This window comes from Cyanistes caeruleus, chromosome 12, assembly GCF_971803275.1.
Source record: "Cyanistes caeruleus chromosome 12, bCyaCae1.hap1.1, whole genome shotgun sequence".
In the NCBI taxonomy this organism is placed as follows: Eukaryota; Metazoa; Chordata; class Aves; order Passeriformes; family Paridae; genus Cyanistes; species Cyanistes caeruleus.
The window spans coordinates 18,055,170-18,079,337 of record NC_141712.1 but is presented as its reverse complement, the minus strand read 5'-3'; the positions used below and the strand labels follow the sequence as shown (position 1 = coordinate 18,079,337).

At 37.5% G+C, this 24,168-nt stretch overlaps 1 protein-coding gene across 4 annotated transcripts in view; it reads right to left on the bottom strand.

Moving 5' to 3' along the window:
• Positions 1-24,168, bottom strand: part of CDH13 (cadherin 13) — a 426,188-nt gene that overhangs the window by 194,656 nt on the left and 207,364 nt on the right. For all 4 annotated transcript variants that reach the window (XM_086847088.1, XM_086847086.1, XM_023934518.2 and 1 more), the window contains exon 5: positions 21,708-21,860. In XM_086847088.1, the coding sequence (XP_086703214.1) occupies positions 21,708-21,860 (153 nt within the window). The remainder of the gene's footprint in view (positions 1-21,707; positions 21,861-24,168) is intronic.

The window sequence follows — 24,168 nt, the reverse complement described above, 5'->3', positions numbered from 1 at the left end:
CTAACTTTGGAGTGATCTTCAGAATCAACCAATGCTGCACTGCCTGGACTGTGTCATGAGCTAAGCAGGGAAAAGTGAGTGATAAAGTTTGGATTCTGTCCTGTGAAAAACTCATGGATAGATTCTCCTGAATCTTGACAGATTCACTAAGCTGTTTCTTCATCCCTGCAGGAAGCTCTGAAGGCAATAAGAGAAAAAGTCTTAGAGGTCCTTAGGTACTGAGAGAACCTGGAGGTCACATCAACTGACCACAGCTTCAGAGAGTCAATGGAAGTAGAACATTCAAAATCCCATCATCACCTAGAAAAAGCCTGTGGGATCCTCTGATTTGGCATCACAGAAGCAAAACATTAATTAAAGGGTGGGAAGATAACAGCACAAGAAGGCCTCACTCAGATCCTTCCCCAAGTTACGGTCATTCTGGTGGTGTTCTCATTCTTTCTGTACATCCTCTTCCCCTTGGCAAAGATTGTTCAAAGATTCTGTGTTGAAACAGCAAAACACAAACACTGTTCTCCAGTCATTAATAAAAATAGCATGGTTTCATTCATGTTGCATTTTAAGAAATAAATCAACAATTTTTCACCATGCTCTGGTCACTGTGTCCAGAGAAAGTCTTTGCTCTTGTCACTTCTGCTCTTTTTTTCTCTCTGACCATCTCAGTGAATTTCTGAGCTATTGATGGCATTTTGCAAATTCAGAGAATTTGTTGAAGGTGATAAGGGTAGCTACAATGCAAATGTTGTAAGTCTTTCCAAAACTAAGAGAAATTAATAGCTGAGACAAGCTGACGATCTCACCCACTGAAAGCAGTAAGGAATCTGGCTTGGACTGCAGGACAGCCAGGATTTTACCTTGTGGGTGCCATCTGAAAATGCTCTGCTTGCCATATTTTGCTTGTACCATATGGAATGTAAATATAAAAACTTCCCTCCTACTCCAGAGCACTCAGCCTTGACTACAGCCACACCTCACATCTTCTCACAAACAGATGGCAAGGCTCTTAATATTTCATGGCACTGCCCTTCGCAGTTACAGGCTTTGCACAAATAAACAAAACACACATTAGACAGCACTTTGCATCTTACCATGAAATACATCAGGGGGAACATTTAGCACAAGTTTAGTACATGGAACAGAAGAGCAGAAAATAAGGATTTTTATTTTTCTTTAAAAGAGTATACAACAGAATTCCCTGTGTCCATTAATTCTGTGAGTTCTCAATAAAGAATGCCTTTGGTGAATACACTTTTAATGTTACAAATTTATCATTGAATGGTAATTACTGCTGTAATAACTATAATGTGTAATGCACTACTTGTTAACATTCTGCAGTTGACCCTTTGATTGTTTAGTGCTCTCACTTCACTGGGGTTATTTAATTACAAATGGATCCTGTTATCTTGTATTAACCAACATATCAACTATTATTGTCCAATTAATGAAGAGCTATTATTTACAAAATATTCATAGATAGTACTTAGAATGAACTAGTTGAATATTTAAAGCAGATATTTATGCTCAGCAAACTCAGCTCAAGCAAAGCTGAAGGTCTATCCAGACAGTCACAAGTAATTGGACAGTACAGGAGCAAATCACTTCCTGATTCTGGCAACTGCTCCTTTTTGGAGATGACTGGAAAGACATTAAAGAATTTTCTGGTCAAAAATTGTTTTTTCTGTCTTTTAAAGATTTTTGACATGAATTGAGGTCTGTCTTTTAAAGATTTTTGACATGAATTGAAGAAATGAAACACAAAGTGAACACCCACATTTATATCTCTTAATATTCACCATCCATGGGTTCATTCCTCAGCTAAGAGTCACATGTTTGGACTATAGTCCAAAAAGATCAGAAAAGCCAAGAAAAGTCTTCCTTATTCCTTTTGTATTCTATTTCTAAAGTATTTGCTAATCTAAACTCCACTGAAAACACGGGAATATGCCTAGGGATATGTTTTATTTGTATAGTCTTGCCACAGGAACAAGAGCAACAGGAACCAGGCAGGGTTTTCCAGGTACAAATCTGAGATTTTTATCACCTGTCCCATGGCATTTTGAACACACAAAAGTCAATTGATCTGTACAGACATTTCACATAATTTAATGTATCTTTCTGTTCTATAAAAATCCCTGTGGAAGGACACTTTATATGACTTACATTTAATTTCCTGAAGCCCTTTTCATAGGCTTGGTATATATTGATATGAAATTAACACCACTGATGATTCAAACAGTAAGGAACCCTTCAAACAGAAAAAAACCAGTGAAAATTGGTTCCAGGGTGAAAATTTCTGCATGGGGAGAGCCATAAGACTGGCTAGTTTATATTTTTCAGTGCTTTTTTTTTTCCCCAACACTGCTTTTCCCTTATTAGCCAGAGAGCAAGAAACAGGAGTCTATGAAAAACCCCTTGTCAGAAAGTGCTCAACTTTCTTTAAAGTTCTTTAGTATCAGCAGCACTCAAAGCTATTGTTCCAACATGACACATAAGCACATTTTCCTTTCAGAGTGAAAGAAAGTAGGTCTCTAAAACAAGCTGTGAGTAATTACTTCTCAAGGTTCTATTCATAAAACACATCTGTTTTACAGTCAGGTCACATTTATCCCACATGGTTTTGCACTTCAAGTTGATTTAGTCAATTCAATGAGAGGGAAAAGTTTATTTTTTTTATTGTTTTTTTTTGCCAGTATTTTTCAGGGGCGGGACGAGTGGTCCTTCACTCTCCCAAGTAAAAGAAACAAGAATTATTGAAGAAATTAGCTATCAGAAAGCCTTTATTTCCTCTGTGAGCTCCCTGCTAATGGCAGCATTGTGGTTCACGAGCCCATACGTGTTGTGGCTCATCTCAGGATCACCAGCTCCTGAGCTCTTGTTGCTAAGAAACAGCACTCTGTGATATTTGAAATATATATTATGAAAAGGTGCTGCTTTTCTTTGTGAAATAAATATGTTGCTAGATTGACAGCCAGGGAAACAGGCTGAGGGATGTATTGTTTCTTTCAGTGTTCCACAATACCAGCCATGTGCCCTGATTAAAGCACTTTAAACTGTGGAACACCTCTTTAGCTGATGGCATTGTGCTAAAACAGCTCAAAAGTGCATTGTACAAATTAAATCCAGGCTTTATTGTAAAAGATATTTATTCCCATTGAGCTAGAACCTGAAACTTGGAGTCCTCATTATCTGACTAAACATGGAGCTGGTACATGTCCATGACAGACACGTGTGTGCATCTCTTTCCTGTGTCTGTGTGTGACCAGACAACTCCTCATGATATTTTCCCCAGTGGAGAAAATTATTTCAACAGGACCATGATGTTGCTCCTAAAGATTAAGAATTTAAAGCTTCACACCTTCCTTTCCCCTCCAGCTTTTACCTTTTATCAGTAAAGAAAATATGCTAAATAACCCCAGATGACCATTAGAGGAAAAGAAGTTAAAGCAAAGTCTGGTAAAAGGAAATTTTTTCTCCTAAGTATATATTAGGAAATAACATAATACAAAAATCCATAACATCTGAAAAGTGCTTTTCTCAACCTAAGATTTTAAATTTATTTTGTATTTCCTGCTTCATAAGATTATTCTTTGCCAGCACATTAACTGCAGTCATAGACAATAAAAATTAGGAGGATACAATTAATCTTAAAAAGACACATAAGATGAATGTCTTTTTAACAATGCACTAAATTACCAAAAACAATTGAGAATTAAGACTGCTACCTTTTCAGTTCCATTGAATCCCTCTAAAATTTTTTGCAAGGTCATTCATCCTCTTACCGATTATAAAATCTCTTGTTCCATTTATAACAAAATTTAGGAGTTCAACAACCACAATTTACCATATCATGGTTGCTCCTGAGGCAACAGCATTTATAAAAGCCTTTTCCAATGGCAAGTTGTTCAGTTCATTACCTCTAATTAATTAGGGCTGAATTGCTGCCCTGATGAGCCAGTGATGATTTGGTAATTCAGAGGATGCAACTGGAGATCCCAGTAAGGTCTGCAGGAGAGCTGCACTCCTTTAGCTGTTTAAATCAGGAACACCCATGGGTGATGCAGCATACAACATCTTCTGTGATCCTCTGACTTCAAATAATGGGAGTCTGAGCAAATTAATGGTCTGAAGAATGATAATAGTAACAGAAAATTGAGCAAGAATGGGCTGACATGAGCAAATTTTAAGAGAAATAAACAAATTTTTGATACAGAGTCATTCCTGAGTCTTTCCTCATGAAACTCTGGTTCTGATTCTGTCATACAGTGGTGGCCTTCTAAAGCAGATTTGAGATAAGAAGTGAAATAGAAGCAATCATGAACATAATTAAGACTTACTTAATGAATCCTTAACATTAACCCTGTCACAGGCAGGGGTTTCATTTTAGGTTATGGTGTATATCAGTCCTTGCTATCCTTGATGATGTGATATGGGACCACAAAAAAAACAAACTGCAACTCCTTATTTAATTTCCTTTTTTAAATATGTATGTGTTTATACAACTATATACATATGTATGTATGTTTTTTAATGTAAGGGTCATCAACAAAATAAAAAAGGAACTGTTCAAAAGAAAATGAAGCAAAAAATCACTCAAAGTGCCAAACTTCAAATGCTTTCAAATTAGTTGATAAGATTACAAAAAGTGAAAAAGCAGAACCCATAGGAAATTTCCACACTGATTTCTGCTTAAAAACTCAAGGCCAGTATTAGGGCACAGAGAGAGTCCTAACAAAACAACTGAATCTAGATCCTGTAAATACAGCTTTTATAATTTTCCATTAGACAAAATTTGAAAAGATTGTTCTAAGAATAAATTGTCTCAATTTCTAATCTCTATCCATTTTATAAGAATACACTGGTTTTGTATGTCAGTGACTTAATCCACACTTTAAACTTCACTTCTCCTAAGGTACAGCCACCTTTCCAAAAACTTGTGCAAGTCACTTTAGTCACTCTTTATTTGCATTTGAACCAAATTCCCCTCCAGTGAAAGATCTCCAGTGTGCAGCTTCCACAAAGGCTCAGGATATTAACGAGGCTGCTTAATGAGCTTAGAACCGTTAGCTTTGGTCCAAAGGATCAACCTGGCTGAGACAGATCTTAGCACAACACACAAAACAAGTGACTTCATATCACAGTGTGGTTTATTTTCAAGATGAAAAAAAAAATAAATTATAGATTAAGACAGAAAGAGAGCTCACCAGGACTTCCAAACAAGAGCACAACAACAAAAAGAAATCCCCAAGCTGAAAGAATAAGCTGATTACTGTCAAAGTCTATGTTCTTACAAGCTGCAAAGTTATAACCTGGGATTTCAGCAGTGGTCAAAACGTTGGCATGTCAGTCTCCTCTCTCACAGGCTGCAGGCAAAACAAAAATGTGATGCCTTAGTTTGAGACTTGACTCTGCAGAATTCCACTCCAAAGGTAAAACATATATTTGCTGTTGTAGGTGATAAAAAAATCAAAATAGAGATGGTGTCTTTTGTAGAAGATTTAGGAATTTTGAAACTTTTTTTTTTGACAGATTAAAAGCAGAGGCTATTCAGGTAATTTACTGCCTATTCCTACCTCACAAATCCTTGAGGAAAATTTATCTTAACCTGTTTGGATCAAAACTAAGGCTTTTAGATTTCAGAGAATATTTTTTTTTTCCCCATTTATTTATTTATGTATTTTCTAAAAATTTGAAGACACAGAAGCAGAGTAGAATTCAGAACAATAGAGTTCAGAAGAAAACCAATGCCAGGTTTGGCATGGATACACAAAACCAGCATAATGTATATTCTAGAAAATTCTTTCATCTCTCCTTAATTGCTTCTCCTTTGAGAAACACAGACAGAAGGAAAAAAAAAAGCAAGTTCAGTTCAAGGATTAATATTTGTATTACTAATGTCTTGTAAAGGACTTGGAATGGGTTGGTCCAAAAAAAAGAAAAAGCAATCCAAATCCATTTCAAAAAGTCAATTTTGTTTTCATGCTGCTGTACCTTTCTCCTGAGTGAGTAATAATAATATGCAAGATTGCAAGGAGAGGTTTGCTGTAGCTGAGGCTACAAGTAAATGAGAATTGCAAGAGCCAACAAACAAGAGCAAAAGGACAATTTGCTGAGCCACAGGATCCTGCTGGTTGGCTGGCACAGCAGGAGCCACTCTGTGCTACTGAGACCATTACTCTCACAATCTGAGACATAAATGATCCTGAAGAGAGCTCATTGCCTCTCCACCCAATTAAAAACAAGTTACTAAAACAGACAAACAAAACCAAATCAAACTCCAAGTGAAACATATCCATTTTTTTTGGTGTTACATTCTCTGAAAAAGGAAGGTAGAGCTGAAAGCCTCAGGACTTCATGGAGTCCCAAAATGCGGCAAAACGGAAACTTTTAGTGCTTGGCGGAAGCAGATGGCGAAACATGGGAACTTCTTAGCAAGCTCCTCTTCTACACCCTGCTCCATCAGATGTGAGCCAAGAAATTGCCTCATTCTCTTGAAGTTCACTGGAGATCTTCCCATACGGGATTTATTGGCAGCTCGGATATTACTGCGAGCTTGTTGTAAACCACCTGGTTTAATCTTAACATCAAAGAGCTGGGGATTTAATTTATGAAACTTTAAAAAGTTTTTTTTTTTCTGAGCCTGTAGCAGCTAAGTATATTTCACATCCCATCTGCTTTCATTCTTGTTTCCTCCTCACAAGAAACTATTCTGGTAACAATCACACTTGGGCAGAAGTTAAAGCCAGAAAAATGCAATAAATGAATATTCTGAAAAATACAGAAATGAGGAGCATGTTCATATCTATTTCACTGCAAAAGAGAATTACACTCATAAAATTTTTTCTGAGAAAAATTATGATAGATTTTTTTCCATAATGATGAAAAATACAAGTTTCAAGTAGTTTGGAGGGTGAGAGGAGAAGAAAAGAGGAAAAATAAGTACCGGTTAATACAGCAGAATTCCACTGCAAGGATTATCAAGTATTTCTACTTCTTCATCGATAAAAGCACAATGGCTTAGTTCACAGTGTTATATTTTCTGGTGGTCCATTACTCCATCTTTTTGACAGCTACTTCCATTCACAATGTACAGTCATGTTAATATTCTCCAACGTTGTAATGAATATTAAAATATCAAGCATTTTCTTTTCACTAACAAGAGATTTTCTATTTCCAGCACCACTCAAAAGCTCTGAATGCCTTTCTTCCTATTCAGACTCCTTGATATTTTCTTGAAAATGGCTTGTTAAAGGCATATTTTTCTGTAATGACTTAGTATTTAAGTTAATGCTGAACTAAATTTTGAAGTAAGGAAAGAAAGTCTAGAGCATACACCATTTTGCCTCAGCACAAAATTGGATCAGCCCTTTGTTCTTTTAATATCTTAGGTATCTACCCCCTCTCAGATATATAAACAAAACCATTAATAATTATTTTTTCTCTGAAAAACTGGATGAGGTTGTTCAGTATAATCCACATCAGTATCAGTTCAAATCTGCAGATTTTAAAGCATCACCAGATTCCAGAAATCATCACTCTCATTTTCCTTAGGTCTCTCACAAGTTTCATTTCAGCACTTTCTGGTATGTTCCATGCTCCTGATGCAAGATATTTGCAGCTTTAATTTTACTGCCACTGACAGAAATTCCTTTTATTAGGAATCTTTTATTCCTAATTTGTTCTTCTTATTATGATCTAGTAAAATATCTTTCTTTAAATGAAGAAACCCAGACCTGCTGGTTGTGATAAATCAAGCAAAAAGGTTTGAATAGAAATCTGCTCCCCACCCATTCTGTCCAGTTTTAGTCCTCAGGAAGAAGCTCACCGTGCTTTTTGAACAATGAGAGTGTTTTCCCCTCAGTCTTTACTCACTTCTTTGGGTCAGTTTTTAATGTTAAGCAACAAAAGTACTTTTCATCTTCAGGAAAATTGGCAAATATATTTTCATATATATATTCATAAAAAATACGGTTTGGGATGGGTTTTTTTTGTATAATAGGAGCCAACAAAGGGTGCAGAGAAAGAAGAAAGCAAAGAGAGCCCAGGGCAAATCCCACAGACAGGAGATTCATCAGAGATGCTCACAGAACCAGAGATTGGACACAATTTGAAAAAGGTGAATTCACAAAATATGAGGAAATTGAGGTTTCCTTACCCAAATTATGAGGGACAATGCCAAAAACACCATCATTATCTTAAGCTGAACTAGAATTTACTTCTCATGTTTTACCAGCTCTCTCCAAGCAAGGTGGGTAGAAACATCACATGTGACATTTCTATTGTGGTATAATGAATCAACGTTGTCAAGCCTTTTAAAACAAACCCATTTCTTCAGAACAATAACTTTCAGTGACGTCAAAACAATTACAGCCCCTTTCCAAAGTGCCAACACAAGGCATAGTAATTAAAAGCACCATTTAAGCAACAATAATAAGGATATGAAACATGTACCCATAGTTTATAATAACACAATGTGCTCTATACCATTAACTTTTAATTAACTCCAATTTTGCCACAATTAAACTCAATTAGAGGAGAATGTCTGACATTGCAATTAGCTGTATATAAACACCCCAGTTGGTGTCACATTGAATTAATGTCTCCTGGTGGTGGCCTCTCTTTCCAAGGATAATGGATTTACCACCATCAGGCTGTTAATTGGACCTGGCACCTCGTGTGTTGTGTGTATCTCAGACATAACACCAGATCTTTGCTTCCTCAACAACTGTGCTTGTCACAGCTACACAGATTCCAAATGCAACCAGCCAAATTCTTTACTGCACTGTACATTCCATAATCATGGAAGTTCTTAAAAAAATTCTGTGTCCTGTTTGTTTGGTTTTTTTTAAATCCCAAATGTTACATTCTGTTTTCTCTTCAATTGCTTGTCAACAACAAAAATTATTAGTTAAAAATGCCATCACACACGTAGGAAAAGAAATCACATCTATTAGCCAGCGCTGTGTTTAATGGAATAAACTGTTGCTTTTTAGCAGAGTTCAGTTTGAATCATCTATTTTTTCTGTCCTTTTAAATGTTAGAAGTTCAACCATTGCTCATGAACAATCCTGAAATTATTAAGGCTTGGCCTAATCCATCACTGCCTCAATGGGAAGCAGTTAGACAACAACTAGTCTCAGTTTAATGTTGGGTACTGATGTAATTATGCAGCTCCAAAGGCAGATATTAACACCACCCATCAGTTCATTGCCACCTCACCACTGCTGAGCCACGTGTGTGACACCACTGCTCATTACTCATAGAGAAAAATCAACATTTACTACCACAGAGTGCAACTGTGCCTTGCCATAAGCAGCAAATCTGTAAAACTGAGGAAAGAAAGAAACCTGATCCCAACACCTCTAGGAAAATGGTTATTTAAATCCTCTGGATTCCCTAAATGCTAGGAAAAAGTTACAAATCTGACTCAATCTGACAGGTAAAATTCAAACACTGGCTTCATAAGGAAAAATGAGCATTTGGTTCCCTGCAATTTAACCCTAAAAAATCTGTAGAAAAATAAATTACACAAAGACCTATAAAAATACAGAAATACCACATTGTTTAAAGAGTTAGAGATCCTAAGTATTGAACACTGAAACCAATGGGCAGTGGAGCGACATAAATGCTGAGCTGGTTGTTTGTGGGTATTTTTGATAATTATACATTTCATTTCTTAATTCTATCAAACCTCTGCTTCCTTTTCTTCTGTCCTAACACCTCCATTTCATCCCTGTTCAGAATAAAGAAAGGAGCTGTGCAGAAGCTGTTAAATTCTCTATGCTACTCACACATGGCAAGTTTTGAGCTCTGAAAAGGAAAACATTCTCATTAATAAGCAGCTTTAATAAGTCTAGTTTAAAATGATGCTTATAAACTTCATACACATGTCCTGGTGTTCTCTGTGAACAGATAAAAGAGAATTGACCCAGTGGAAATGACTTTCCGTAATTACATGCTTCTCCAAAGTTTGGGGATTTAGAGCAGAATGCATAATTGGTTCAAATCACACCTTTTACAGTGGCCATAAAATACTGTAATTTATGGTGCTGAATAGCAAAAATTAAGCCCAAGTAGCTCCTAGCAGCACACTTGCTTCTCACTTAACCAAGATGATAATATCAGCAGGAGCAAAGGATCCTTCAGCAGAGCTGCAGTTTGAGTCAGTGCTGATGCTGTGTGAGGAGCAGCAGCTATTAAATCACTAAAACTACTTCTCTGGGGATCAGAATGTGCTCTGCATGGCCAAGGGGTGAGGTGAGCAAAATACAGCATTTTGCAAGGCCTGCTGAGGTCTGAAGTCGTGCTCTGTGGCCATTTCCAATAACACAGGAAAATCTCACAGCCCAACTGAGAAAGTTGGATGATGGAGATAGAATGAATTATGAAAATATGTTCAGAAAGTCAGGGAGGGAGGGAAGGAAAGAGGGAAGGAGGGAGGGAGGGGAGGAAGGGAAGGAGGGAAGGAAGGAGGGAAGGAGGGAAGGAAGGAAGAAGGGAGGGAGGGGAGGGAAGGAGGGAAGGAAGAAGGGAAGGAGGGAACGAAGGAATTTCCCTGTCATCAGGGAAGCTTCTGGTTCAGACTGAAATGCAAAGGTTCATGCCTGAAGTATATCCTGACTCTCAATAACCTGTAAATAGTAACTAAAATTAATATACAGTGCCCATATTGTCACTTTTAGCTGCATCTATTGGAAAAAAAGAAATCATTATATGCTACTGATGTTATTTGTCGGTAATTATGTTCCCTGAATCACATCATCAACATTTTCAAAAATCAATGGAATTTCTTCTTTAAGCTGAAAATAATGAAAAAAATATATATTACATCTTTTTTTGTTTAACAATTGCTAATAATCTAAGAGATTAATTTACAAAAAGAAAAAAAAAATAGTTATTGAAAACTGTTTTTATTCATAATACAAACCTAGTCAAAAACCTGTAATCTGACTGCTACACTATGAGCAAATGACTTGAAGCCTAAGAGATACAATTTTGCCTTTAATTGTAATTTTAATTCAGAATTCAACTAATCAATTCATTAATCCCACTGACAAGAATTTAGGAGACAAGTTGCCTTCCGGATCTCAGCCTGGGTAGATGAGGCAGGAATCGACATGGGAAATTATTTATACGCTTACATCTACAAGTTCAAAGCACATGGCAGAGGTAGTGAGCACAGCATTGATCAAAGCTCCCAGGGAAGAAATGAAATTAAATGCACATCCTCAAACACCGCGTTCCTTTAAAGCCAGTCTCTAATAAATACATTGCACATATCAATTGCAAATGGGCTGAACAGGAGATGGAGATCGGTGTTGTTGGATCACTCAGTACCTGGAAATTAATAGTGCCTGTTAATTTTTTAATTTGGAACCTGGAAGAACTCAGAGTGTCCTTCAAACCGAAGCACAGAGGGATGTAAAAGGGCACAAATGAGTTAGAGTCTCCCAGCTGTGCAGTGCCACAGCTGTGTCCCACCAAGCTGGGGGACAAGGGAGTGACACATCTGGAGAACCAGGTCCTCTGAGGCCAAAAACATCCCAGGCTGTGCGGTTTTTGTTGGGTTTGTGGACAGCACATCCACCATTCCTTCAGCTCATCCTCCCTGGACACTCAGCAAGGTGTGAGCATCCCAAGAGATCAGCTTTAGGCCCAACAAGAACCAAAATCGCTGGGTTTTCAACAAGTTTCTGTTGGAAGTTCTGGATTTTTGGCTGATTGCAGCTTTTTCTGAGGGACAAGCTCCAGTTTCAGGGGATGAGGCTGACACAGCTGAGAATCCCTGAGGAAAACCAGGCCCTCCCTAAGGGACAGAACATCACACTGGTCACAGGGAAACTAGAAGTTCATGAGAACTGGGAAAGAGACTAAATCCTTTTGCCACAGAAAATGTCCTCTTTAAAGGAGAAAATATAAAATACAGTAAAGTTTTAGAATATTTGGGTAATATATGTTTTTTTTAGAACAATTTCTTTACCTCCTTTTTGTCCCCTCCCTATGTTTCCTCAGCAGCAAGGAAAAACATGTAAGTTTTTCACAGGTTGTTTTAAACAAGAAAAATTGGTAGTTTAAAACTAAACTCCCATGATTTTCCTCTTAGTAATTTCTAAATAATAAATCATAATCTTGTTATTTTCTGTTATTACTCTATTAAATCTTCTGAATCCAACAGAAATGTACCTGTAATGCATTGCTTTATTTGTTCCCATCCACAAATAAAATCTGTACCCTGTATATAAACACAGATCACCTGTGTTTTATGGATACATAATACATTTAAGAATATATATAAAAACAGAGCCTTAAATAGATAATAGGTATTTTCAATTCCTTACGTTCAGCTATCTGAATTGCCAGTGTGTAAAATAAATATTAAGAATAATGTCAAGAGCAGAGGTTGTAAAGAATTCTGCAAAGATGAACTGTCTCTGTTTGCAATTTTAAACTGCAAATGCAGCTGCAGAGCAGGGCACAGCACATCACACTTGTTAATGACAAAGCTAGAAGAAATAATTTATATTTTTCCAGGCTTTCCATGCACAGATCTGTTACAGATGCAGGTTTTCTGGCTCCACACCACCTTCTCCCATATTTCCCCCACTTTCCCTGAAACTGAGAAACAATTTCTTCAGTTCCAACTGGATCATTTGATATTCTTTTATGTTCTAATGTTGGACTTGAGAAAAGTTCAAAGCAGAGCATTTCCCAGCCCTGGCAGACAAACAAGTTTGGACAAAATGTTTTTAAGAATACAAAAATCAGAAGAAAAAAATGTCCTTATGGGGTAACCTCAAAGGGTTGGGATTCCAGGGACTGCCTTGCCACCTTCCAGTCTCACATCTGGACACGAGAAGTTTTGCCAGCAGATCCTGGGACCTGTTCTATTCTCTGCAAAAAAAGTGCAAAACCCCTCAAAACAAAAAAAAATTATCACATGAGTCTAAACATATGGTGTTTTACATGAACTCATATCAGCAAATTATCTCTTGAAAATTCGTAAGCTAAAGTCACATCTCCTGTTAATGAGCTACTAGAAGAGGAAAAATAAACCAAGACACTTACATAAATGTAGCTCAATTTTAGAGAATTTGTCTAATTAAGAAGTAATTAGTTATGACCTGAGCAAACCAGGATAAATACAGTAAGAGTTTTATCATTTACATGCTAGTAAAATCATGCCAAAGTAAAATTTCCATAATATTAGAAGTCTCTTCATGCACTGTTCTCTAAATATTTATAACTTCAGTTCCCTCAACCTCTCTCACTCATTTGCTCTTATGCAGTGAAATAGATTTAAAGACAGAAAAATGTGAACACAGAAGAATCACCTGTTTCCATGAATGTTTCCATCAATAAAGGAAAAAAGGGGATTTTCTCACTGCTCTGCTTGCAGTGTAGAGTGTTGCAAACTCACATTTTTATGAGTTTCATGAGAGTGAGTGGTTTTTCTGAACTTCCACCTGTTGAATCCTTTCCTATTTTCATTTTAAAGAATTAAATATCTAACTGCCAGAATTCCAGAGTTCAGGTATTGCAAATCAAAAAAAAAACATTAAAAGGATACACTTAGGGTTTATGAAATCATACATTTGTGCTTGTGCAGTGACATATATTTTGGGCATATTTGGATGCATTTTGTCAAAGATTAGAAAAAAGCAGTCTTCACACACAGATGTGCAGCTATATTTTCTTAAAATGGACAAGTATATAAGTAAATCTCTTCCTGCTTGCTTGGTAGATGCAGCAATCAGAACTATATTAAAAAATCCTTTTATTTCTTGCAAACACCTGTGATGCTGCAGGAAAATGGGTTTATTTCTGCTCCTGCAGGATTTGTGAGCTGAGCTGTAGCTGCAGGGCCCAGCAGTGCTGGGGCTGCCTCAAGGCACTGAGCTCCAGGTAATTGTGGGGTAACAGAGAGAGCTGATGTGCTCTGGGGTACAGAAAAGACAACCCACAAAGGGTTCTAATTCAATTTCCACAAATCAAAATAAAAAATGTGACTATCAGCCACCCACAGGTGGTCATCTGCCTCACCCCTGGGCTGGGATACAGATCACACCCTGCAGTGGATTTAAAATGTAGTAGTCAAAAAACTTTGAGGGTCACCTGGCCAGTTGGACTCTAATCTTCTGTATCTTTTTAATTTCTTTTAAATTCTAACAGTAATTTTTACATTGTTTCAATAATGGAGACCCCATAGTCCATAGTGTCATCTTTCCTCAAAATATCTTACAGACACTTTAAAAATACATAAAAATTAACAGTGTTTGGGGTCCTGTGAAACTGCTGCATTATAAGGACTCCTAAATCTTGGTGAAAAAAAGAACAGATACCAAAAGATTGGATTTTGAAGATAACTGCACACTCAGCTGGACAAAGATGCTTAAATTTTCTCACTTGTCGCCTAATTCCCTCTAATGATGTTACAGTAACCCACTGAGTCCACAAATTGAATGCTTGAAGCATCCCTATTCCTTAATTTTATACAAATTCTTTTCACAAATTTTGTGAAAATATCATATTAATTAAAATTTACCTCTGCATTAAAATTAAAAACCTCTTCAGTGCTTTTGCCCCTAACACATGCAGACACAGCTTTAAAATTATGAACCATTATCCTACAATAATTTTACAGAGATCAAGCATTAAAATCACAGTTCTGAAGCCACAGAACTAATTATTATATCAGGTATGTTCACTTTTGAGCAGACCACCATTCCAGGGCTGACAGAACTAGATATTAAAACTATTTGAATAAACTAAATGCTGGCAATTTCCAGATAATCATACACTTCTTCAATTAATATCCATAAGCTGATGGAGGAAATATACAGACTGAAAGGCATTAACATGGAAACAAAGTTCAATTTTCCACTGAAATTTTCTTAGCATCAGATATTTACAACCTGGGTTATTTCACAAAAATTGCAGAAATGGCAGAGTCCTGTAGCAAGCAATGAGAAGTCAAAGGTTTCCAGAACACAGCTTCTAAAGGGATTTATTTATGGACACTGCTGATCAGAATGGATAAAGCAGCACAGCTTTTGCAAAGACAGTGGAAAGGTTCTACTCAATAACCAAACAAATTTATGCTCAGATGATGGCTGTGTGTTCCCCTCACAACATGATTTATAAAGAGCAGGAAACAGGTCAGTGTCTAAACAAGGAAATGCAGAGTGTAGGAAAAGTGGAAATGAATGGCATAACACATCAAGAAAGGAGGAGTAAAATGTTGTGGAATGAAGCTAAAAGTGCAAGGGAAAAAGAGCAAGAAGGTGGAAAATGGAATGAAGATGGCAGGAAAGGGTAAGACTGGTAATATGGTTTTCTTCAGGTCTATAAAGAACAAGAGGCCAGAAAGGAGGCAGCAGCTCCTCTTGCTGCAGACAGGGAATTATTGACAAAAATATAATTAATTCATTGTGTCAGTTCTTAAAAAATTAAAAAAGAAAAAGAAAAGATAAACATTACAGACCACACCCATCTTGTTTAGAAACAGAAGCTATAGATAATCCAGACTCACATTTCCAGGTTCAGGACAAAGCCATAGAAATCAAGGTCTTTGTAACAAGTAGAAAATTAAGATTCTGAATTTTGAATAAATATCTAAATAAGACAGAATCCTTTCTGTGTTGTGAGGAACAAGAGATGTGGAGGTTTGAGCAGCCAGACTTCAAAAATATCTGTGTTACATTCTGAAGGTTACTGATGGATGACAAAAAGTTATTATTAAATTAGTAAGTAAGGCCAGACCTTCCAGACTTGGTCTTGAGTTACAGGACAGGTACTCTGTGTCAAAATTCCCATTGCAACATTTCTGCAAAGGATCAGGAAACTCAGAAATTGTGAAGTTTTCCAGAAAAGCAAAGCAACACAAATTTACACCTAAAAAGAGATGAAGAAAGATCCTCTTATCCATTCATAAAGACAAGACTAATAGTTTTTATTTAACCCGTGGTTGGTTGTGTGTCAGGCTGGCTCAAGAAAGGTTTATGAGCAGATAAAGATTTCCTACCCAAGTAGTTTGACTCACACCAACAAGAAAAAAGAGATATTCCCATCTTTTCCCTGAACTCCTAAGATTCCTTCCTTTCCTGCAGGAAAACACAAGTTCTGGGAAAAAGACAGAGTGTTTTCCTGGATGTTGTTGCTACACCCAGAACAATGAGGCCCCAGCAAGGTACTTTGAGGGTTATTATAATACAAGCAGGGAAAAGAAACAAATAAACCAATCATGCTAAACAGCAAAGAAGAATCATGATGACTTTTAAATGCCTTAAAATACAATTAATATATAACAACAAAAACAGCAAAGAAGCATCATGATGACTTTTAAATGCCTTAAAATGCAATTAATATATAACAACAAAAGTGGTTTCATAGACAATTAACATAATATGACAAAAGATGTTATTAGTCTCCTTGTGTTTTACTGAACACATCATTATTCTTTCCGGGAGTGTTCTATTAGAAAATAATTTTGAAAAAAATCCAAAGCAACAAAACAACAGACAAAAAAAACCTACAAAAATAAACCACCATGAAAACAAATTTTATGTCATTTGTTATTGTCTCAATAAACTCACATTTTCCCATAGTTCCTATTGTTCTTCATTTCTACTCTCCTACTCCTCAATAAGAAAATACTCATTTCTCCTGGTGTTTGGTGTGTTATCTTTAGGATGGAAATCCTAGCCCACTGCCTTAACAGGTGTAGGTTACAAACAAAGCTTTGCTGATTTCTCCTTTTTCCAAAATTTCTCTCTATTCCTGCTACAAATGACTCTCCAGTGCTGTTGGACAGCAGGGACGACAGAGACACACAACCAGAGCTAAGAATAAAGCAAATGCCCTCCAACAAAAGCAGCTGTTGACTTTTGCAGGCTTTCCCCAGAAATAAAATGAAGATGTTACTGCCTTCTGAAAGGAATCACAGTTCCCTGCTGATATCTCATAACATTAGGAGGTATTGATTTACATACTGTATTTATTGAACAGGCTATTGCCAGTAAAAACGAACAAGATACGGTAAATTAGAGAGTTCATATAGAATATTTTGTTCCCCCAAGACAAAATACATAACAATGACATGAATTTTAGCTTCACTTCTTATCAGATTTTCTCTTTATCCCATAAACCAACTTTGGGAGAGAAATGTTTCCAGTAGCTGGAAATCCCATTTCCATCCCAGCTGGGCAAGCAATTCTTTAAACCATAGTTTTAAGAAATGTGACTCCACTTAAAATTTATATGCTCAAATATTTGATTTATGCCCACAGTAATGGTGATCACCTTGGCTTTGACCCTGGTAAACAATCAATGCCTCATTGAAGGATCCAGGCCTTTGTTTCTCCTGGATTTGTTTCTGCCTCCAGGTTTTTTTGCTTTGAAGGGTCCTCTCTGAATTTACCTGGAGGCCCAACATGTCAGCACATTAATGACTATATGTGTAAATTCTGCAATATAAAGGAAAGAGCCATCTATCTCCTGCACTCCCTGCATATAACGTGCAACACAAACTACAGAGATCTTTTCCTCTGTCAGAATTTTCAGCTGTATTTCAGTTGATCTGACTGCAGCTCATGCATATAAATAATTCTCTATCTGATTAATAATTATATTTTATACTTCCACAAGAAATCTGGGGGTTTTTTTCCCCAGTAAAATTTTCTTTCATTTCCCTTTGCTAAATAGTCAGGATTCTGCCCTGAAACTTTGAACTCTGCCATTACTGCATGATTTTTTGATGTGACAGATGCAATTTGAAATCACCAGTATTTCAACAGGCTTGATATGTATATTAATGATTATTTAATTATATCAAGCCCATTTTACTGCAATTTACATCTCTACAAGACCAGATTTTTTCCATGAAAGACTGAATGCCTTCTTTTTTTTTTTTTTTTTTTTAGGATATTAGTAAGAGATGGCTGGGGCCTGACATTCCCCATCAGCTGGTTTCAGCTCAAAACAGAGCAGGTCAGTTACACTCCAGACAAGTCTGCCAGGGCAGATAACCAGGGTTAAAATACATTTTATACTGTTCTTGAAGTTAGAAGCAAACTGGTGATTTTTGAAGGAGCAGCATGTTTCTGTGTGCTGTCCATAGATCTCCACCCAGCATCAGCAGGGATTCAGTACCAGAGGATGATAATTCATTCTAAAAAGGATGTGGCTGCACTAAAATGGACTTACACAGATGACAAATTCCTTCTCCTGCACACGATAAATTACAGCCATTCACTTCCAGGGGTTTGCTATAGTAACTTCCCTTATCTGCAAAAATGCATTAAAGCACTCACAAATCTTTCCCACAAAATGCTCCTCAGCACCTGACCAGGCCAGTTTTCCTCATCGTTGTGAAGTATTTCCATTGTTAGTTCCTTATTAAACAGGGAAATTGAGCCCATTAGGGCTGCAACCTCCCCTCAGTGTTTGACTCAGTCCCGTGTACCTGAAGTGAGGCAGTTCACAGCAGAGAGCTGTTGATGGGTCAAATCTTTACCCACCTCTCAGCCTACTTGTTAGCCAACATATAGAAACAATTCTTCATAGAACTACACATTCCCAGTTTGCTTTTCAGTCCTGTTAACATAAGTTTTCTAAATATCTCAGTCTGTCACTACCAGTTGCAAGGCATCCTCTCACAGAAGTGTGATCTGCCATTATAAAAAAAGCTGAGCGCTGATTTCACACCTCTGCTTGTTAAGCATTTTTTTAAAGCAAATAAAGCTCTTTTACTTAAAAAATAATTAAAACTAACTCTTCATTAGCAGTTCAAATTGCCTAGGTAAATTTGGTCACAGCTCTAATTCGCACACAGTTTTATCAAGCTGCCTCATTTCATGCTTGCAGGGGATCACTTTCTGATTATTTCTCTTGCACACACATTTGTTGCCTTTCAGTGATGGCAGCACTCTTTAAAAGCTTGAGTCCCAGTTGGAGCACCCCAGTGGCACTTTGCCACTGATGCTTTAGAGGCTGCAGGGCTGGATTTCACTGCTGCAGGGATTCCATGCAGTGGGAAGTGATGGGAAGCGAACTTCTGCAGCTGGAGGCTTTGTCCTGTACCCAAGGAATGCCCAACCCCAAATCTCATGGATAAATAATAAAAAAAATAATGGAATATTCTTGGCAATTCTTCTGGACCCACTTAACTTGGAGTAAAGAACACAACAGAGTTCTTGTAACTCAGAAACTTTTCGTCGTCTTGGCGGTGGCAATCGACCTCTGCAACTTTTCCTGCTTTTTCCTGCATTCTGCCTACAAATACATTATCCAGGTAAATGTGAGGTTTTGAAAATGAGCCCAGAGGTTTTAAATAACAGATTACCCCATAATCACTGGTTTTCAGACTTCTATTTTCACTGGACCTCTATCTGACCCTTTGTTTCCCAATTCACTGGGGTTTTATCAACACTGAGCACGAGTAGCCTTCCAGCCTCCCCGGAATCCTTCTGCTCTGTTATCACATCTCTTTACAGAAACACTTGATTTTTTTTATTTTTTTTTTTTTGCTCAAGGAAAGAACTAAAAAGTCACTAATATTTCTGCTCTGCTGGAATAAGAAAAGACTAAGGGTCTGAAGGGGACTCTGAATTGCATAAATTATGGGCAGGTTTTGCATGGTGTGCACACCTCACTGATCTGGGCTAGAAAACCCATCTGAAATCTCCCCACCAATCTCCACCTCTTTTTCCACATCTGCACTTTCCAATAGCAAATAAACAAACTATTTGCCATTGTCTGGAATTTTGGACTTAGTCTGATTTATTCAAATCTCAGGAGAAAACCAAAAATGCTTGAGAGCATATTTGTACAATGCAACACCTTTTGCTCCCACTAAACAGGGGCTCTAGGCTACCTCTTATCTCACCAGCCCAGAAGCAACTCCATAACGTGCCCAGAGCCTGCTTAACTCAACTCTTCAAAGAATCATTTAGCAGTTTTGTCAACAAGCTCCAGCCAGCCCCAAAGTAAAACCATTCCATGTAAATCCACGGGTGTACTCTGACCTGCAGAATTCCTATCAGGATGCTCCTTAATGAACTTCTTGAGAAGGAAAAACAGAGTTGTTACACAATTTTCTACCGGTGTTTCTCTTTGCTGGGCATAACTTCATCCCTGAATCCTCCTGCTCTTCTTTGCAAGCAGCTTTCACTTAAAACTGAAGCTGACTGACATTCCTTGGACTTTAAGAACACAAATCACAAAGTTTCATAAGAAATAAGCTCATAAATCAAGTGGATTAATAAGTTAACTTCAGAGGGTGAGGTTGGTGTCATTAACACGAGCTGCCTTACATTCCTCTTGCCAGTTTGAGTTCCTTTGCTAAAAATCAAATTTTAAACCCGTCTGTACATTCACATTGCTCTGGATTACCTGCTACATTGTGACATTTCTTGTGCATAACTTACATTCCTTCAAAAAGCCTCCTCTGGGGAAATGGGTTTGTCTTAATTTAAGTGTGTTTTTTGCCAGATCAGATACGAGGGCCATTTGTGGTGTGCTGCATTGAATTGGAAAGTCTACTATGATTTTCCAGGAGAAAAAATATTCAAGGTTTATACTCAACGCATTAAGGTGGAAAGCCACTGATAAAATAAGAAACAGCTGGCAAATGAAGACAAGGAACAGCGTTAAAAAGAGAAACTGCAATGTTTTTCTTGCAAGAAGGACGTCAGCAACTCCCATAAATCCTGTGCATGTGCTTAACACACATTTCACTGCAGACCCAGATACGAAGGAGATGTTCAAGTGTTGAAAACCAGCATATGGTAAATTTTAGCAGTGCTGTTTGAGCAGTAGGGCCCATCATCAAACTGGGAAACTCTCCCAGAGGAGGAAGGAAACAGCACTGGAGGTACAAGTGCTGATTATTACACTGCAGGAGATGAAACTGAGGGGTCAGGGATGGCAGCCAGAACTGTCCCCCACAGGGACCAGGACACCATGTGCTCCCTCTGCCAGAGGCTGGGACATAATCCCTGTGTGGGACACAAAAGGCAACATTCACTGAGCACTGGGCACTTGGAATTCTGCTGCTCCTCTGGATCAGCGGGACAAGTTATGTGAGCACACATGCCCAGAGCTGGATAGAAAACATTATTGACAGCTCCTCTATTTATTTGATGCATTTTGGAACAAGGTGGGGCGGTTGTTTTACAGGTTCCAGAGATCACGTGTTGTGTATTCAATGGAGAGAAACATTTCTATTGACAAGAAGAATCTTTAGTAAGACTTTTGTAGGTGATGTACATTTTATATGTAACATTTTCATACCACCAGTCTCTTCTTTATCTCTATTAAAGACACCCATTACTAAAAAGGGAGTTCAATAGTACTTTTCATTGACCATTTGACAATAAAAATGTATATTTCTGTAATACCATAGTGACAACTTCCCCAGAAAATCTTCCTTTGTCCAAACAAAATTTCGCATTCAGAAATCAAATTCATACACAGTGTTCAGACAGCATTTCCACTGAAGATAAAAGACAGAAATTCCATGCAGAAAGAAGACAAGTTTCAACTGCGTGAAAAACAAACACATTTACCATTTCCAACGATTCTTGAAATTTCACAGGACAGTGGCAGCAATTGAATCTTCAATTTAAAGTGCAGATCTTTCAGGAGCAAATCCACGTTCAGAAAATGCATGCTATCAACACAGAGGCAGAGATGTTATCGCTCTGAGTACTCACCTCGTAATTGGCAATTGCTTCTCGATCAAGGCTTCGGGTCACGGAGACGTCCCCGTTCATTTCATTGATTCTAAAAATTCCTTTTGGGTCTTGATCTACTCCCTTTCCAGAGAGCCGGAATTTTACTCCGTCTGTCCCTTCACTTCTGATGACCTGCATGGCAGGAAACAAGTGATGGGCCACGTTGTAAAATCTTTTAAACTCATCCTAAAACCACATAAGTCATTTCAGTCTTTTAACTAATGCTGAGCTATGTTCCCTGCCAATAAAATGTAACCATAAAATATGATTTCAATCATTCACAAGACACACTGCAATTTTTGTGTTAAATCCTGGAAAAGCTACTCATGTTCTTGGCCGGTTCCTATCTTATCTTTAGTGTCTTCAATTTCACTACTTAAAGTTACTGTTATTCCATCACTGAATTCACTCTATGTCTAGAATTTGACATTTCATTTAATGCTGTTTCTTCTTTTCACTTGAATTGATAGAACAGCTACAAACTTACAAGAAAAAAAGAATATTCTATTGATTGCCAAGAAGCACTCTCATTTCAAAACAACCCTTACCACACCAGAGAGCCATCACACAATATTTTATTAGTCATTGTGAAGTCATTGCACACTACTTTCAGGTTGGGTTTTTTCCTCTCAATTCTCTTGAACTCTTCCTTTCCCAGGATTTTAAATCAAGGGAAAAATCTCTGCTTGAAAATATTGGAATATCCTGCTCAGAGTACTCCTGAGTCCCACAGCTGGAATTAGTTCACAAATTTCTATTTATGTATATACCCACACCCATGAGTGTAAGGCGACTCCTTGTTACTATCACCTTCTTTTCCCATGAGAACAAAATCCCCGAAAATCTGATTTCATGGCAGCCTCACATTAGCAACAGTAACATTTACCAACCTGCAGAGCCACACAATATCAGTTATAAACTACAAGCTTTGGAAATTTGTATTTGTACACCAGAATCTGATGGATTATAAATTAATCTTGCCCTTTAAGGCTGACAATCCTGCCAAGCCATTTCTTCCCTCTGCTGTTCGGTGTTCTTTTGTTTCTAGCAATTTCATATCGCTGATTTCCGCAGAAACATTAACTCAAAAATTTATATTCTGGTCTGAATTACAGCTCAGGAAGAGGAAGGGAGAAAGTGGCCTTAGAAATTTGGACCTTCTCCAGTTTTCAGATAATAAATGTACAGGGTATTTAATAATGTCCCTGAGGAAATAAATGTTTGCTGCCCTATTGCTGTGGGTTGAGCAATGCTGGTTTGCAGATTACTGGGCAGTGAGATTTTGACTTAACCCTGTAATCATTATTCCTTTATTTTAATTGAGGAAAAAATTGCCATGAGATATGAAATAGGAAATCAGCATTTTCAGAGATAAAGTTTTGCTTTCCAAACCCTTTGGGGAAGGGAGACATTTCAAAGTAAAAACCAGTTTCACTTCTTTTTTTCTCCCTCCTTCCAACACTCAGAAACACTAATGGTTGAAGTTTCCTTCCTGTGTATTTTTGAGTAAATCATGCCAAAACACAGAGGCAGACAACACTGCAGGTGACAAAAGGGCAAAGTCACTTCTGGTTTGGTGATGAAACTCGGCCTTAATGTCTCCTACTGAAAAGTAACCTGCTGTTCAGGTCATTTTCTGACCAATTTCTGGTCTTTTTACATCAAGCCTAAAAATACAAGTTTTTCTTAACATAAAGCTGTGCCTGAGATTTTGCAGTGTCATGACCATTTCTCACATTTATAGGGGACAGATGAATTTATCCTGTTCTGCCCTGATGTCTGAGATTTATTATGAGGCACATTCCCATATAAGAGCAGCAGTTTGAAAGGCCTGAAATGAGCCCCAGGCCAGCACAAAAGTCTCACAAAACTCAGAGATGTTTACACTGCAGCCATTTGCACCAGAGCCACCAAACATTACCTGTTTATGACAAATTTAAGATGCAGTACAAACACAGTGCCTCAGTTGTAACAAAAAAAGAAAAACAAATATTGGGCTCTGAAGGGGAGACTTGTAAAAAAAAAATCCAGATATTCATATGGAAGTTTTTCTGCACACTAGATAGAAAAGCAAGAATGCAATAACAGTAATAGTAATAATAGTAATAGTAATAATAGTAGTAGTAGTAGTAGTAGTAGTAGTAGTAGTAGTAGTGGTAGTAGTATTAGTAGTAGTGGTCCCTGCAAACCCAAGTGGTGGGAAAATTTCTTCTCAACGTCAAATCTGGCAAAGATCTTCACCTTGAATTTGATGGTGAGACATCCCAATGCGGTGCCTGAAAGATTTGTGCTCCTTGGGGCTGAGACACCCCATATCTCATCTCAACTCCAGCTGCAAACCCTTCTGCAGCATCATTAATGTATGGCAGGAACAGAGTTACCAGAGAGCAGAGGTTTTCTGAGTGACTGGAGGAGCTCACTCAGTTTTTAGAAGACTTCA